Source organism: Nothobranchius furzeri, chromosome 4, assembly GCF_043380555.1.
Source record: "Nothobranchius furzeri strain GRZ-AD chromosome 4, NfurGRZ-RIMD1, whole genome shotgun sequence".
Classification (NCBI taxonomy): Eukaryota; Metazoa; Chordata; class Actinopteri; order Cyprinodontiformes; family Nothobranchiidae; genus Nothobranchius; species Nothobranchius furzeri.
Window position 1 is genome coordinate 64,217,500 of NC_091744.1, and position 16,280 is coordinate 64,233,779.

At 41.7% G+C, this 16,280-nt stretch overlaps 2 protein-coding genes across 13 annotated transcripts in view; one reads left to right on the forward strand and one right to left on the reverse strand.

Annotated features, from left to right (window-relative positions):
* Window positions 1-1,602: 1,602 nt before the first annotated feature.
* On the forward strand, window positions 1,603-10,963 carry zgc:101540 (hsFATP2a_ACSVL_like domain-containing protein). Its single transcript, XM_015964223.3, has 10 exons — window positions 1,603-2,546; window positions 4,147-4,356; window positions 5,309-5,467; window positions 5,538-5,662; window positions 5,741-5,935; window positions 8,286-8,376; window positions 8,468-8,666; window positions 8,773-8,870; window positions 9,079-9,209; window positions 10,478-10,963. The coding sequence occupies exons 1-10, from the start codon at window positions 2,069-2,071 to the stop codon at window positions 10,652-10,654; spliced, it is 1,863 nt and encodes a 620-aa protein (XP_015819709.1). The 5' UTR covers window positions 1,603-2,068; the 3' UTR covers window positions 10,655-10,963.
* Window positions 10,964-11,818: 855 nt separating this feature from the next.
* tjp1b (tight junction protein 1b) overlaps window positions 11,819-16,280 on the reverse strand; it is a 109,007-nt gene continuing 104,545 nt past the window's right edge. For all 12 annotated transcript variants that reach the window (XM_054732962.2, XM_054732955.2, XM_070550343.1 and 9 more), the window contains one exon: window positions 11,819-13,594. In XM_054732962.2, the coding sequence (XP_054588937.1) occupies window positions 13,500-13,594 (95 nt within the window). In that variant the 3' untranslated portion in view covers window positions 11,819-13,499. The remainder of the gene's footprint in view (window positions 13,595-16,280) is intronic.

Here is a 16,280-nt window from a genome sequence, read left to right on the forward strand (position 1 = left end):
CATTGCCTCTGCGACCACCCAAGTGGCATTCCGCTTGTTTAAGTTAAAGTTGTCACACACACTGATGTGTGTGCGAAATTTGTTCTCCACATTTGGCCCATGCCCTGGGGGAGTGGTGAGCTGCAGACAGCCGTGCTCTGGAACATTTGGTGGTTTAACCCCCCAATCCAACCCCTTGATGCTGAGTGCCAAGCAGGGAGGAATTGGGTCCCATTTTTTAAATAGTCTTTGGTATGAACCAACCGGGAATTGAACCCTGATCTCCTAGTCTCAGAACGGACACTCTACCACTAGGTCACTGAGGTGGTACTGAGCGCTTGGACTACTAGTATCCAACCTAAATGTTAAATCTAAACGTAAACTTTAAATCTAGCTGTAAATGTCCAATCTAATGTGAGCTATTTCTTTATTTGCTATTACTATTGCTAAGATACCCAATGAAGCATGTCTAGCGCAACTGGCCAACTTGTGTTTTGGCCACAAATCCCCAGTTTGATGGGTGTGGTTAATTTGCATATAATGAAAGTTTTAGATTTAACATTATTTGCTTTTCACTTGTCTGAGCAAAACTCCCCTGAACCATCTGCAGGTGGTTCAGAACGCCTGTGCTCGGTTTCTGACCAAGCCCTCCAAACACACCCACGTCTCCTCCAGCTTCATTGGCTGCCAGTCAACTTCAGGGTTCATTTCCAGATCCTGGTTGTGGTCTTTAGGGCCTTACATTGGTGATCTTCTAAGTCCCTATACCCCCTGCAGGTCCCTGAGGTCCAGTAACCAAAGTCTACTGGTTGTGCAGCACCAGGCAGACCAAAGGTGACAGATCATTTACTGCTGTGGCCCCCAGACTCTCAGAGCCTGAGATCAGTGGACTCAGTGGTCTCCTTAAAAAAGTAGCTGAAAACGCACCTGTTCAGGCTTTGGTGTGACCTTCATCACCACCCTCTGCTGATTATCTCAGAGACAATGTACATTTAAAATGAATAAACATCTACAACAATAAGTGTTCATGGTGAACTGATGCTTCATATTAGCACGGAAACACTGATTATGCAGAAAATTTCAAACCAACTTGGATCTGCATTATTTGATAATATGTTTTCGTTCTGGTTGTGGTGCATGATGTCCTGATCTACTCAGATGTACTCAGATTACCAAGGTAACATACAAGCTTGAGGTACAGAAAAAGGAGGAAACTATAAATGAACCTCACCTCTGATGCGACTAAAAAGAAAAAAACTTTGCTGCCTGGATGTAAATAAAGAAGATCCCGAATCAGAAAACCGATTATGAAGATTATGATATGACCATGTTCAGTCAGTAACTTTTAAGTTCCCACAAAGGCTCAGGGGATGGTTTTACAGGATGGGTATTTTCATCTTTGTTCAAACTTGGTGGTACTCCACATAGAGAAAAGTCAGAAATATGTTTTAATTTATAATCTGCACTAGTTAGGTAAAATAACTTTCTCTGTGGAAAGATCAGCAGAACTTTCGAAGCTTAGCGATGTTCTGCTGTTCTGGAGTCAGATCTTGGTGCAGATGTGAAGGGCTGTTGTTGTTTGCACAATGAGAACTTGTGTCAGCAGCTCCACCCCATATGTCATGTCACCCACCACCGATCAGACCGCGCACATGGGGTTGAGTTTCTTCTCCCGGATTATTACCTGACTCTTATTAGGATGTTTCCGTTTACTGGTGGATTTTGCACATGATCCCTGCTTGTGTGTGGAGGAAACAGCGTTATGTGCAGTTTGCGCGCTCTTGTTGCGGGTGGCGTTCTTGCGTAATAATTGTTTTGATCAGCAAGGGACGACCGACGACGCAACACGCGAGAACCTCGGTCATTAAAAGAAGTGTGCGTTTACTCATGCCCGAGGAGTGGATGGTCGGGGGAGAAAACCCCGATCTGACAGTTGGAGCGATCCCGGGAGCGAAGGAGGGGGTTTGCGGGCCCAGAGGCTGGAGGCTGGAGCCGAGCGCCGCCCTCGAACCGAGCGTCTGAACTTTGGCACATATTTCAGAGACGATCCGAACAGTTTCCTCCACCCCTGGTTCTGCTCCCCACTAACATGTACATGTGGCTGACGGCTGTGGCCGGCCTTGCCGTGCTGGTCGTGTCCTACATCAGGAACTTTTATCCTTATTTTGGAGAGGATTGTGCCTACATCCTGAAGAGCCTCCGGCTGGGTTTAAGACTGATCAGGTACAAGAGGTCCAGACCATTCTACAGCATCCTGGACCGCTTCCTGGACGCAGTGAGGACTCACCCCACCAAGACCTTTATCCACTTTGAGGGTCGAGCCTACTCTTACGCGGAGGTGGACAAACGGAGCAATAAGGTGGCCAGAGCCTTGCAGGCTGAAGCCCGGCTGAAGCAGGGAGACACCGTGGCTCTGTTTCTGCCCAACGAGCCCAGCGTCGTGTGGGTTTGGCTCGGTTTAGCCAAACTGGGCTGCCCGGCTGCTCTGCTAAACTTTAACATAAGGTCCAAATCTCTGCTGCACTGTTTCTCCTGCTGTGGAGCCAGAGTGATCATCACTTCTCCAGGTCAGATCCACAAAGCAACGTCACTGATACTCTGGTTTCTGTTATGCAACAGCTGCTCTTTGAGCATTCTCCAGTTGCATTTTATAAAGAAGTTCTAGACTTTTTACCCCAAAGATCGTTTAAAGAGTTGCTGACAAATGGAACAACCTTTAGTAATAAAACAGGATGCAGAAAAGAGAACGCGCCAACCTAGGATTAAAACATGTGACTTAATTGAATAATCCCTAGAAGTCACCTTGTTTATATACATTAGTGGTAAATATGTGATTTCTCAATTGAATTAACAAACAGCTCAGATTAAAGCTTACACAACTAAATGTTATCTTTTCACAAAAGGTAACTTTTCATCACGCCTGTAACATCATGTACTTCTAAAAGATGCCTGCAGGCCACTGATACTATCTGATGGCCAAAAATCTGTTTTACCGCCTTCAGTGAACATCCTGCAGTGGCACAGTGGATTATTTTATGATTTCTCACATGAACAGGGTTTAGCTTCTGAAATACATTCACCCTTAGTCGGGTCTAAAGTCCACCTCTCTCCTATTGATTTAGCAGACCTTTGAGGTGGAACATTCATCTGGGTTCATCTTGTTTCCCAATCAGCTGATTAATGTGGAGAATTTACAGATTGAGTTTTTGCTTTCCACCTAAAAGTTTCAGATCAGCAAATGTTATTTTTTATATAGTTTAAAATGCTGATTGAAGGCATAAAAGTGGTCCAAAACAAGTCCACGCACTTTGGATGGTACCCATTTAAGGTCAAAGGTCACATGTTTTCCATCAGGATTTTCTGGTTGGGAGCAGACTTCATGGTTACAGTTAGAGCACGTGGTCCAGGCCCTGAAGCGGCGAAGTGGCCCCAGACCATCACATGACCACCACCATGTTTGATTTGATGCTCTTGTTCTGAAATGCAGCACTAGTTTTAGACACATACCCGCCAGAATGTTCTACTTCTGTCTCATCCGTTCACAAAATGTTTTCTTGTAGATCATCAAGAGGAGTTTTGGGGAATGTGAAGCTGACCATGCTGGTTTGATTTAATTTGGTCAGCAGAGGTTTTAACTCGGATCTCTCCCATAGAGCCTAGTTTATCTCCCCTGTTCCCTTTCTTATTATTGGAACCATGAACTTTGACCATAACCATAACCAAAAGAGCCCTGCACAGCTTTAGCTTTTTGGGGGTTCTTTTGTTCCCGAAGTCCCGTAGAATGGCAGCCTAGAATCAAGACCGTCATTTGACAAAGCAAAATAGATTCTCATATTTAGGATGGCTTGCAAGGTTAGAAGAATGGGGCATGTGTTGCCTTTTGAGATCTTTTAGCCTACTTCATGTTGTCAAGTCAGGTTCTGTTGAAAGGATTTCTTAAATCTAGTTTCTTTTTGTTCATGAATTTTATGGTAAAAAGCTGTGAAATATGTGTAAAAAATACATTTTCATCACTTTTCTTTTTTTTACTGAACTGAACCACATGAAACTCCTGTCTCAGTGCAGTCCCTTAACATGGTACATAATAGCATATGCAGAGTTGCGCAACACTGCGCCCTGAGTGTTTGCATGTGTGTGTTAGGCTTAAACTCTCTTGTGTGACTGCAGAGTTGCAAGAATCTGTGGAGGAGGTCCTGCCAACGCTGAAGGAGGAGGGTATCCGCGTGTACCTGCTGTCTGATAGCTGCAGTGCAGAAGGCATCAGCTGTTTGTCCAACGAGATCGATAAGGCCTCGGATGAGCCGCTGTCCAAGGACCTGAGGTCCAACATCCACGTCAGGAGTACCGCTCTGTACATCTACACATCTGGAACCACAGGTACATCAGGAAACTACAGCTGTGGCCAAAGGGTTTGAGAACGATGCAAAAATTGTCACAAAGGTTTTAGCCTGAAGAGCTCTTTTTTAAAATCTTTTTGTGAGAATTATTTATAAGCATTCTCAAATAAGTTGACTGCTATTTTATTTTGTTCAGCTTGATTCGTTAATGTCATCAAAATGTTACATTTTCTTGGATATAAAAAATACTGCTAAAGCTGTGTTAGAGTAACGGGAACTAAATACAGATATTATAAAAGCAGAACGCAGCATGAAGATGAATCTTGCATTTAGACAAGCATCACTTTAAACCTGACTGAAACCAGATCCAGATCTTCTTATAGTTTTAAAATCTGATTGTAGTTCTTTAGTTTTAGGAGGGTTAAACAAGTGCAGCCTCTGTGCTGTGTGAAACGTGTTGTAATCTAATCGGTTCCTCCACACAGAACCACCTCACTGACACAGCAAATGGATTTATCTGAAGTCAGAGTTTACTCACTCAACCAGACGCTTGTTTTGCTCAGCAGCTGCAGTCCTTATGCACAGAGACACACATGAAATCATTCATTTGGTTATTTTACATGTTTAAATGTGTGCTTATTAAAAAAGGCTGCAAAACAAATATTAAGAAAATGTTAATCTTTTTGTTTTTACTCCACACCCAGCGTATATGGTGTCTCTAGTCCACTGCTGCACAGATTATTTCTAGCTTTTTAGCTGCTAAATTCTCCATCATGTTCACCAGCTAGCTGCTACCTAACTGTGTCTCTAAACCAGCTGCCTACCTGCCGCCTTGCTGTGAGCATGAGCGGTAACCGCTGTTTCACCCAGCGGAATGATCAGATCCTGATTTCGGTCATTGTTTCGAAACGCCAGCCAGCTAGTGTTGTTTTACAGGGAAACCTGAGCTGAGTAGTGGATCTGTTTGTGATAGCTGTGCTGTGATCATGAAGGTTTGCCTAAAGCAGCCGTTGTGACCCACGAGCGGGTTTGGGCCGCCTCCTTCGTCCAGGCAGCATGTGGCTCTACAGCAGAGGACATCTTTTACATCAATCTGCCGCTCTATCACAGCGCGGGCTTCCTCATTGGGATGATTGGAGCCATCGAGAGAGGTAGTGACCCTGTTGACCCTCATGGGCACCCAGAAGATGGCAGGTTTCAGTGACGCTCTGGTAATTGCAGGCATGACCACCGTCCTGAGGAGAAAGTTCTCTGCCTCTCAGTTCTGGGACGACTGCAGGAAGTACGATGTAACAGTGATGCAGTACATCGGTGAAACTCTACGTTATCTCTGCAACTCGCCCAAGGTAACACTCTGCACCTACTTAGCGTCTATTACTGCTCTGGTTTTTCTGTACGTCTCACTAAAATAGGACTAATTGCAGAAAGAAAATGAGAAGAATCACAAAGTGAGAATCGCGATTGGCAACGGAGTGCGTAGTGACGTCTGGACAGAGTTTCTGAATCGATTCGGGGACATCAAAGTCAGAGAGCTCTACGCTGCCACAGAGGGAAACATCGGCTTCATCAATTACACCTCCAAGATCGGTGCGGTGGGGCGTGTTAACTTTGTGCACAAGGTATGAGGCTATTTCATGTTCCTGTATACTCTCACCCATCCACTGTAGTCCTCACACCTGATTGGACACTTTCAGTGACAGGAGTTAGAGCCCAGGAATTCTCTTCAAAGGATTTGGATTCTGGATTCAAAATTGTCAGTTTCTGTTCTAGCCCTCCTGGTAAAGCATCCCTGGATCTCAAATTTTTGTAATTTAGTGATAAAGCTATCTGCGTGCTTTGAAACCACTTTAGGTTCAGTTAAAACTGGCAGCATCCAAAAGGACCCTGTAATGGATGTTTGTTCGCTCCATCAGACCTGATCTGAATCAACAAACACACTTCGACAGAACTTAAAGGCACAATGAAGCAGTAATCAATGTACAGGGGCGTGCTTAAGAAGGGAAACATCTAATATGCACACGACAGTGGCTCTGAAGAACCAGGATTGGACACAGTTTAGTAAAATGCATGTACCGTAAATCCTCTAATACAGGCCCGGGCCTGTATTTGACTCAAGCTCATCAAGCTCCAGGCCTTTATTGGAAGGAGGACCAGAACTAGAGGCAGGCCTCAATTTCTATTTGAGCAAAATGAACTAATGGTTTGCTGGAGTTTTTGACAATTAATATTGCGCCCACATTTACAAAGTTAAACACATTTCTTTTAACAACGGTAGTTTCTGCTTCAGCCATCTCCCCCCTCCCCCTGCGCAGCGGCCGCAAACTCACTGATGCGCCTGCAGCCTCTCAGAGTTCCTGCTGCTCTAAACATTAAAATAATTTTTTCATTTTCTGTTCCTCACTTCTGATTACCTTCAATGGTGTCTGTTTGTTGCAACCACCAGGTACAAAAACTAACTTGTTTTTATTTGACTATTTTTCTGTCCTGCCTGTTTATTATCTTCCTGCATCTCCTCTCAGTCCTAAAGAAAAACTGCTACCTGGGTTCATATATATTCACCTTATGAGTTACCTTTGAACTGCAGTTCTAAAAGATCTACCGACCACAAAAACTGCAGAGTGCTCGCCGGCCACATCAGTTAGGTAAGTCACTGAGGACAAAACAGGTGATGCCCCCGATCCACAGCAGCGAAATGCATCAGGCACAAATAAAAGAATAAAAGACAGGAAACATAAAAGGAAATGAGCAGACATGAACGATCGTGTGTTAAATTAGTTTTTGAGGTGGCAACACCTGATTTGATAATGTTAATGTGGCGGTGCCCAGGACGCAGATGTCTGGAGCGTGTCAACAATCAGAGCTTTGCATGCGCAAGTTGGTTAAGGTTAGGATGGGGGTGAGGGGAAGGTTAAATTGCAAGAGGGTAAAGGTCACAATTTGGTTAAATGTCTGTTTTACAGCGGGTGTCAGTACAGACGCTCTGACACAGCGCGTTGCCTCCCGACGCCCAGGAGCTTGTCACCTGCTGACAGCAGGCTGCTGTCTTTTCCGTGGACTGCATCTTGCCGGTCATTATCACGTGACAGCAACTAGTCAATGACAGGCATAACAAGTCACTATAGGGCGGTGAAGTCGACTAGTGACTAGTTCATACAACCCCTGCTACTGCTCCCCAGAGTGTTCTGCAGCATAATCAGCATGTTCTCTTTGAACTTGATATCAAATTTTCGCCTCCTATTCGTCTCCGCACGGTTAAAGTTACCCTCGCGGTCTATCACTGGCAAATCAAAAGTGAGACGGATGACACAACCGCCCCCTGTACTTGCTTGTTACCACATTCCACCCAGCCACAATAAAAAACTGGCCATTATTCACCTCCGCCGACTCAGACACCGGCCAAAATATGATACCCAGCAGTTAATTAAATACAGGCTAATATTAGAGGATTTACGGTATTACATATTTATTAGAGATGCACCAATTCTGGTTTTGAGGGTCATAACAATTCCTTTCTTGCACAGCTCTTGATCTGCTGATACAAATTTATATCTAAATACTATAACCCTCTCAAGCTCAAAATATGTTTTGATAAAAGGATGAACAACTAAGTCCTTCAGGGGTACTTCTGAATTAAAAAAATGCTCATGAAATACGTATGTGGAGTAACCAGGTAGGTAGGTTTTAATGTTGCAAATCTGCAACGCCTGCCTCCAGAGGGGTAAACAACAGAATACACTTTTAAAACTTCTGATTAACTAGAGATTTCTGGTTCTGGAAGCAAAACCATCTGTTGTTGCTCGGGGAAGTTAGCGCTTAGCGAACTTCGGCTTGGATGACCACTAATCAAGCAGATGTTGGTGAATTTCTTACAATGAAACATCTTAACATTTTAAAATGGTGACATATCAGATGTTGCCTTTGACTTGCCAACCACCAAGTCTTTTTTTAAATTATTTTGGTCTGTCCCAGTTTTTCTTCCCTTTCACACTGATCAAGTTTGACATCGATAAGGAGGAGCCAGTCAGAAACTCTGAGGGTCTCTGCATCGAAGCAGGCACAGGTGAGTCACCAGACCTCTCTTTCACCTGGACCACGTTTATTTTTACTATATGCCCTCTAAAACATTCTCACTCTTCTCCCGTGTTGCTCAGGTGAAACAGGACTTTTGGTTGGAAAGATAACCCAGAGGTCTCCGTTTATTGGCTATGCTGGCAACAAGCAGCAGACCGAGAAGAAGAGGCTTCCTGACGTGTTAAAGAAAGGAGATCTGTACTTCAACAGCGGCGACTTGCTTCGGTTCGACCACGAAAACTTTGTGTATTTTCAGGATCGAGTTGGTGACACTTTCAGGTCATTTGCTCTGATGTTTGTTGGTTTTCTGATGGATTGTGGCACAGATTTGGTCAGATTATTGCTTTCAAGCTTCCTGTCCAACGTCTAATTTATCTGATTACAGGTGGAAAGGTGAGAACGTCGCCACGTCAGAGGTTGCCGACATAGTGATGATGGCTCAGTGCATCTTGGAAGCAAATGTTTACGGGGTTAAAGTTGAAGGTAAAAAAAAAAATCACAAAGAAGCTCTAAAACTATTTCAATTCTTTCTTCGGTCTGTTTTTTTCTCCTAAATTTGGTTCTAGAACTTTAAAAAAGTATTTAAAGGGGAAAAAGGAAAGCCTGTTAAAGATTACAGTGGATTTATTTTGTCGCCATTGATCATTTTTCTCTGCTCTACATTACTGATGTGCTGAACCACTGTGAGAAGGTCACGAGGGGCGGATTGGCATGGCAGCAGCCACTCTGAGGGAAGGAGAGAACTTCAACTGCACAGACGTCTACAATCAGGTCGTCAACTACCTGCCAGCTTATGCAAGACCCAGATTTATTCGAATTCAGGTAAAAAAATGAAATAAAATCCAGTTTGCACAATAATTATTCAAGACAAATAAATACACGCACTTTAAAAGCAGTACAAGCGTTAAAATCTCTTAAAGGAGTTTCCTTGAAAGAAAAGCAGCTTTGCTTTTAGACTTGGTCCAGCGAGCAGGTCTGTCACCGCTGTTAGCTACAGATGTGTTGGGCAGTAAATCACAGACGTATTTAGACCTTCGGTGCTTCATCGACAAGTCGATGGATTTTAAAACCGCTCCTTTGACACAGGGAAAGCGAGAGCGGTGATTTAAGGAGCGCTGTAATGTGTTCCACCTTTTGGAAATTAATGAGGACTCAAGCAGCAACAAGACGGCAGCTGTTCTGTTTGATGAATGCGGTCGGGGGCCGCGACTGCAGACTCCACTCAGCTGAAAGGCTCCCGTAGATAAAACAAGACAAACTGTAGAAGTTGGGAAATCAAAGGAGGGAGCTGCAAAGCGCCGTCTGACAGCAGCGGGATGGATGATCCTGGATTTGATGGAGGTTTAGATGTAAACGGACGAAATGCAGTTTGAAATGCTAGTTTAATTGTGAGAACAGAAAAGTAATAGTCTGTGTTTTGGTTTATTTTTAGCTTTAAAATAAGTGTCTACACACAGAGTTGGCACAGAACTCACACACTTTAACCTGAGTCACTCCTTCAGTATGTCAGGAAGCTCTAAAGTAACGCTCCATGTTTTGTGGAATCAGAACAACCACAGGTAACATCTTTGATTACATGAACATTTCAATAAATGCTTGTGTACAAAAATGTTGCCCAAGATGCTTTCATTGTGTTGACAGTAGGAAAACTAAAACTAGATGTGGAGACATTTTTCCACAGGATCACTTGCTCCTTTACATTGTTTTCACAACCAAGGTGTGCCTCAGGGTCATGTGTTTGGAACCATCTATTCCAAATCCTCCAACACCGGCTTCATTTCCTTTCTGTGACCTCGACATACAATACCAAACCATTTCATGAACACCTCCCGACTCTAGCCAGTAATCCTTGGCTTTCTTGCAAAAATCTTTTGTTTTCCTAACCTCCTGGATACAGGGCTGCGAAAGAAACCTGAGGTGTTGATGAACAAATAAAATAAAATCCGCTAATTCTTCTAACCTTTACTGGATCCCAACAGAGTTTAGGGGACCAATAAAGTATACTGTACTCTATGTACCAAAGTCTACAACCTTGCTTCTCCTTGGCTTTATGACTCCTGCTAAATGTGAGTAAAATTCTTGTTTTGCAGCCCTGCTTGGAGATGACGGGAACATTCAAGATGAAGAAAGTGAAGCTGGTGGAGGAGGGATTCAATCCTGCTCTCATTAGAGATACGTTATACTTTCTGGATTCAGAGACAAAGACTTACATTCCTCTAACAGATGAGATCTACGAGGCCATCATTTCGATGGAAATCAAACTCTAACATGAGCTTAAGTTCTACATAAAAGCTTGTGTTTGTTGGTTTTAATTTAAGACACAACAGCTCTTAATAATCCACTAATCTCAGGGACAAACTCAAAAACACATCATGTTTGAAGAGACTATTTTTACTTACACAACTGTCACAGCTTTATTTGAACCACTTCTTTAATAAAAAACATGTCTGTCTTCTCTTAAGGATGTCAGCAATTTATCAGTTTACCTGTTTTATCCTGTTAAAATGACTGAGTCAAGTGTTCAATGGTGATGAGGGTTTTGTTTTATATCAACAATAAAATGAAGTGGAAATGGAGGCTTTTTATGGAATCAGGACTTTTCTATAAGTCTCCCAAATGGTGTTTAAAAAAATCAGAGCAGATCTGTTTAAACAGAAGTCCAGGCAGAATGGCTGGTGGACAAGAACCTACAATAACTGAAGCATGGGAGTGGCTGCACAATGATGTGGTGGTGCTTACAAACAACGTCAAAAAGGCTGGTTTTAACGCAACCTGAAGCTTATTGTTCACTATTTAGCACAACAGAAGACCCAAGTCTTGACCTTTGGATTTACCTTGGTGTGACAAGGAAAAACCAAAAGCACTTTGGTTTACGTGACATTTACCTCCCCGAGTTTGTGAAAAAAGAAGAGAACTAAATACATACCGTATAGGATTTGAAAAACAAAGGTAGACTTGTGGGATTTGGCACATTATCTGATTAAATTGTGTGCAAACATCCCCCAAATTCACACATTCAGCTCTGTGGCTACCTCTGTGGCTGAACTTTCACACTTAACACCAAATAAGATGAATCAGGATTTGTAAACAGACCTAAAGATTATCAAACTGGATGCATTTCATCGATGAAGTGTAATAAATGAAATTAACTTACAAAGTTGATTAAAAAAACTTTTTGTTGCATCTCAACAGTAACTCAGGGTAAACTAGTGAAGAAACCTGTCAGTTACAACTTTTTAAAAGTGAATAATTGGTATGTGAAGAAAAAAACTTCCCGGCTGTTCAGCTGTTTGTGTTTAAATATAAAAACATGTTTGGAAGCAGCTGTAAATGATTTTAAATGCCTGCAGCCTCTGAGCCACACCCAACACTTTACAGTGTTTACATTTAAAAGGAGCGGAGGAAATAAACCACTCAATTCCAATAAATGCTTACTTTATAAATGAATTTATTTAGTAATACAGTGGTATACTTAGAAATGTGTTGCGAAGAAAAAAGAAAAAAACGGAACCAAAGTAAAAAATAAATAAATAAAAAGACTGTCAGCCACACAGGAAAATAAAACTAGTGTTGGGTTGAAGCAGTGTTATCATATCAAAAGAAAAATAGTACTGATGTGCCATAATAAATTGTCTATTAGTACAAAAATACATTTCAGGGCACACAATACAGCATCCAGTATCACAAATAAAGGAAGGGACCACGCTTCACAGCAGCCCCCCTTAAGTACTTCTTTTAAAATCAGTTAAACCAAGCACTTCTCTAGTTTGTAAATAAGAATAAAAAGTTTTCTGACAGTTAAAAATGCCTTAAGTAATGTATCTGTCTGTGTGTATATGTTGGTAGAAAAGTCGGACTTATTACTGCTTGTGTCAGTTCCAAGGCTCAGGGGTATAACCAGAATACAAACATAACCAATGTAACCACTTTCTCTTTTTAACAAATGTTTTCTCTTTTATACAAAATAACAAAGATGTACAAAAGTTCATTTACAGAGAACCAAGGCCATATGCTAGCGGTATTTACAGCCACAATTTAAACATCTTCTAGCTTTGTGTCATTTCCTCAGACTTCATATGCATAGCAGTAAAACAAAGCATACCGTTTTTCATCAGCCCCAATTATCCTCGTGTGCTAAAATCCGAGTTCGCCGTCAGTGAGAAAATGCAGACGACGTTTTCTTTCCGTGGTGATCTTTACAACTCAAGGATCTGATGTTCGAAAGATTCACTGAAAAGTTAATATGCAGATAAGGCATCACTGCTTGCAGTGTACGATGGGGTTTTTATGTGTTGAACTTAGTAGTAGCAGGCTTCTGGACCTGAGTCATAGCACATGCATAGATCTCTAGACAGCAGGAGTTTGTAAAGTCAAGTCAGTATATTTATCTACGATAAAACGTTTCTACAAAACAGTAGTTTAACCAGAGAGCACCGCGTCCCAACTAACGGGCTCCTGATGCTAATACTTAACGTTCATTCTTCATTATTTTCTAATCTGTTACGATGCTTACACTTTCCTTCATGAATCAGACTCAGGAAGTCCTCATGAGTGAAACGCATGACCACTGACCTCACAAACAAAAGTTTTGCATATACAAACTTTGCTGTTTGTGAGTATTTTATTATTTTTTCTTCTACAGTACACAAAAATCTCATTGCAATATTAAATAAGTTTCCAAAATAATTTTTTTCCTTGCACTGCACTAGCCTTTTACAAAAATTAGCTAAAAATGTCAAAATGGCACTGGTCATGCATTCCAACTTCAGTCGTTTTGTTTAAATAATGTGTTTTAATGTTTTATTTATTTTTTATTTTTTGCAAGCCTTGAAAGCACCGAAAACAAAAAACAATATGATAGAAACTAGCTCAAGTCCAGCCTTGTGGGTTGCTGAACTCAAGACTCTCCTCGTGTGTATGTGTGTGTGTGTGAGAGAGAGAAAAAAGGTGTGTTTTCTTTCCTAAATTTTGGGCACAGTAAACAATGTGAGAAGATGGAGTTCATACTTCGTGGAGAGGTGTGCGCCCCGTAGCGCTGCAGGGAGCACAGCGTGGGCAAACGGAGGTCCCCTCAGTTTATCACATTCAGTAACAGACCAGCTGTCGCTCTCTTCAGAAGTGGTCAATGAGCACAGACACGCAGTTTGCACCCACCAGGTAGTTTGGATCTCCGGGAAGGGATTTGTTCTGCCAGGTTTTAGGATCACCTGCCAAAAATACACACACAATGGTAAGCTGCTTTAGCTTTAAAATACAGAAAAAAAGGTCCAAAGTAGTGAATTTTGCATGACTGTTAAAGAACACGAGTTTCACTTTATATGAAACATACTGAATTATGCAGAACTGATCATGAGTTCTTGTGAAAGATCATCAGAACTGAACTCAACTGGAACACCTTGTAGAAGTCAGAGATTCCAGACTGGGAAAGCTTTGATAATAAACTATAATCTGTCATAAAATATGCCACACATAGTGCATCTATAAGGAAATACGTTGGTATTAGCCTCTATTGCTAATAACAAGTAGCCTAACCAAGTACAACAGTTAGCATGCAAATTTTCTGACTTGTACCTGGAATATAGTTAAGCTGGATATGTTCTTCCCACATCTGAGGTCCAACCTCCATGGTAAATGGGACACAGCCTGAGAATTAACATTGCTACTGGGAAAATAAACCTAGACAATCTCTGACAAATCAGTGCTGCAACAAGAACAGCCCTAGCTGCCTTTCTAACTAATCCTAAAGAGTATTTTTACACTGAGGCTCAAGTGAAAATCTGTCACATAGTAAGACAACATTAAAGAGACGAGCCCCCCTAGAGATCAGATAAAATGATAACTAGACAAATCACAAACACAGAGCATTGATCAAAGGACAGACAGTAAAGAGGCACTGCAGCTTTTAAGGAGGTCGGCGGCATACTAGAAAAGGGCGGTGTGTCAAATATAACAGATTCTGTCAGATAAGAAGTAATAAATGAGCCGTTTACAACCACTGAACAAACATTACATGTCATTTTTGTTGAAATGAGTGGTCTTTGTTAGGCATCTTTAAATAAAACTCTGCCAAAAAGTAACAGCTTATGATGTTAAACTTCAGTCAGATTTGGTTTTCGTCTGCGTGCAAATAAACATTTTCATGAGAGTTCATAGTTGCAATTGAAGCTTTATAGAGTTAAATTAACATCAGTATGGAAGAAGTATAGTCTCACCTATATCTTACGTTTTTAAACGTTGTTTTTATTTAGAAAAATTTATACATTTTAAATTCTTTTTACTTAAAATAAACCAGCAACATTTTCATCCGTAAAAATTCACCAACAAATGAGGTGACCTCCTGGTGACCCTGGCCAAAGCAATTGTCACTCAATTGAGTCAAGTGGCTTTTAACCAATCGAATTACGCTTCTCTAATCATGTGACACAAGTACATTTGGCTAGGCTATAGGAGCTTCTCTTAACAGTAACAAAGATGAGTGAAGAGGCATATCTCTTAAAGCCATACTATGCAACTTTTTCATATTTTTAAATTATTTGATCAGTTATGTGCTAAAATGACACTTTTCAAGGTTATGAAATGTCACTCAGACCTCCACCGCTACTTGTGGACAGAATACCACATCTGCAACTTCAGGCTGGCGGGCCGCCATCTGTTGGACTTGACAGTTCTAGTGCTGCTGTCTGCTTCCAGCATGTTTCCTGATCGTGAACACAGCTGATTTGTTTAATTAACTGATAAAGGCTCCTGTGGACACTAATGAAGGCTGGGAAGACATTTCAGCTATTAGATATGGTGTTAAAAAGACGAACGCACAGTGACGAGATACGTTTTTCTTTTGGTTTGACCAGATAATTAATAACGGACACTAGGTGGTGCTAAAAACAAGCCAAACTGCCAGGTGTGCCTTTAAACAAAGGCCCAATCTCAATACTCGCACTGCGCCCTGCACTGTTCAGCAAGTGCATTTGGAGAAAGTGCGCTGTAAGGCTTCAAGTGTGTAGTACACAAGTGTGCAAGTAATTGCAAAATTGAGACAGGGAGCATTGCGTCATCAACCGCAATGCATGCCAGGATTCTGGTCGCTGATACTTTTTTTTAAACCTTTATTAACAACTTTCGAACAAACAACCAAACAATTATTTGAAATAAATTTACATTTATTGCCGCTTTGTCTAAAAGTTTCTGAGATTCAACTAATCGTTCTAAAATTAACAACTTTCATTAGAAAATACATATTTTCAAAAAAGGCACTTGAGCCTTTTCTCCTGCAGCAATGCATTGTGGGTAATACCCTTCACCCAAGTCTGCATCGCTGCAGACTTGGGTGAAGTGCGGATCAAGGGTGAAACTTCCACATTTGAGAATCGAGACACCCTACGCACTCGCACCCCTGGTCGGGATTGTGCAATTGAAGGGCGCAAGGGTGGAAGTGCGAGTACTGAGATCAGGCCACTGATTATTACTAGGGCTGTCGCGATTGAGGAATTCCCCCTGCGGTGATTCAGGGTGGCTTAATATTGCGGTGTGCGATATTATTGCAGCCCTTTTTTTATTGCAGTACCATCTAAACATAATGTTTACACATTTAAAAAAGGTTAAAAATTGCCATGCCTTCTTTTGTAACACTTTACTGAATGCAGATCAAAGGGCAGTAACAACACAGATCGCAGTAACGTTTGTTTCTCCGACAGTCGGAGTCTGACTGAACTTAAAAACAACAAAATTCAGGAGAAAGTTAAAACTTTTAAATGCAAATTTGGCTGCAGCATCTAACAAATAAGAAACAAGTCCCCATTTTGTTTAGTTGTTTAAAATCAAGCATAAAAAATTACATGTACCGGGTGCGCGCGCGCCGGGGGGGGGGGGGTGGGGGGGGGGGGGCACTATCATTTT

Bases quoted from the DNA above. Each gene is read 5' to 3' on its own strand.
- zgc:101540 (XM_015964223.3), top strand. From the start codon at position 2,069: ATGTACATGTGGCTGACGGCTGTGGCCGGCCTTGCCGTGCTGGTCGTG. The intron at 5,468-5,537 runs GTAGTGACCCTG...TGGTAATTGCAG, and splicing joins GATTGGAGCCATCGAGAGAG to GCATGACCACCGTCCTGAGG. The intron at 9,210-10,477 runs GTAAAAAAATGA...CTTGTTTTGCAG, and splicing joins CCAGATTTATTCGAATTCAG to CCCTGCTTGGAGATGACGGG.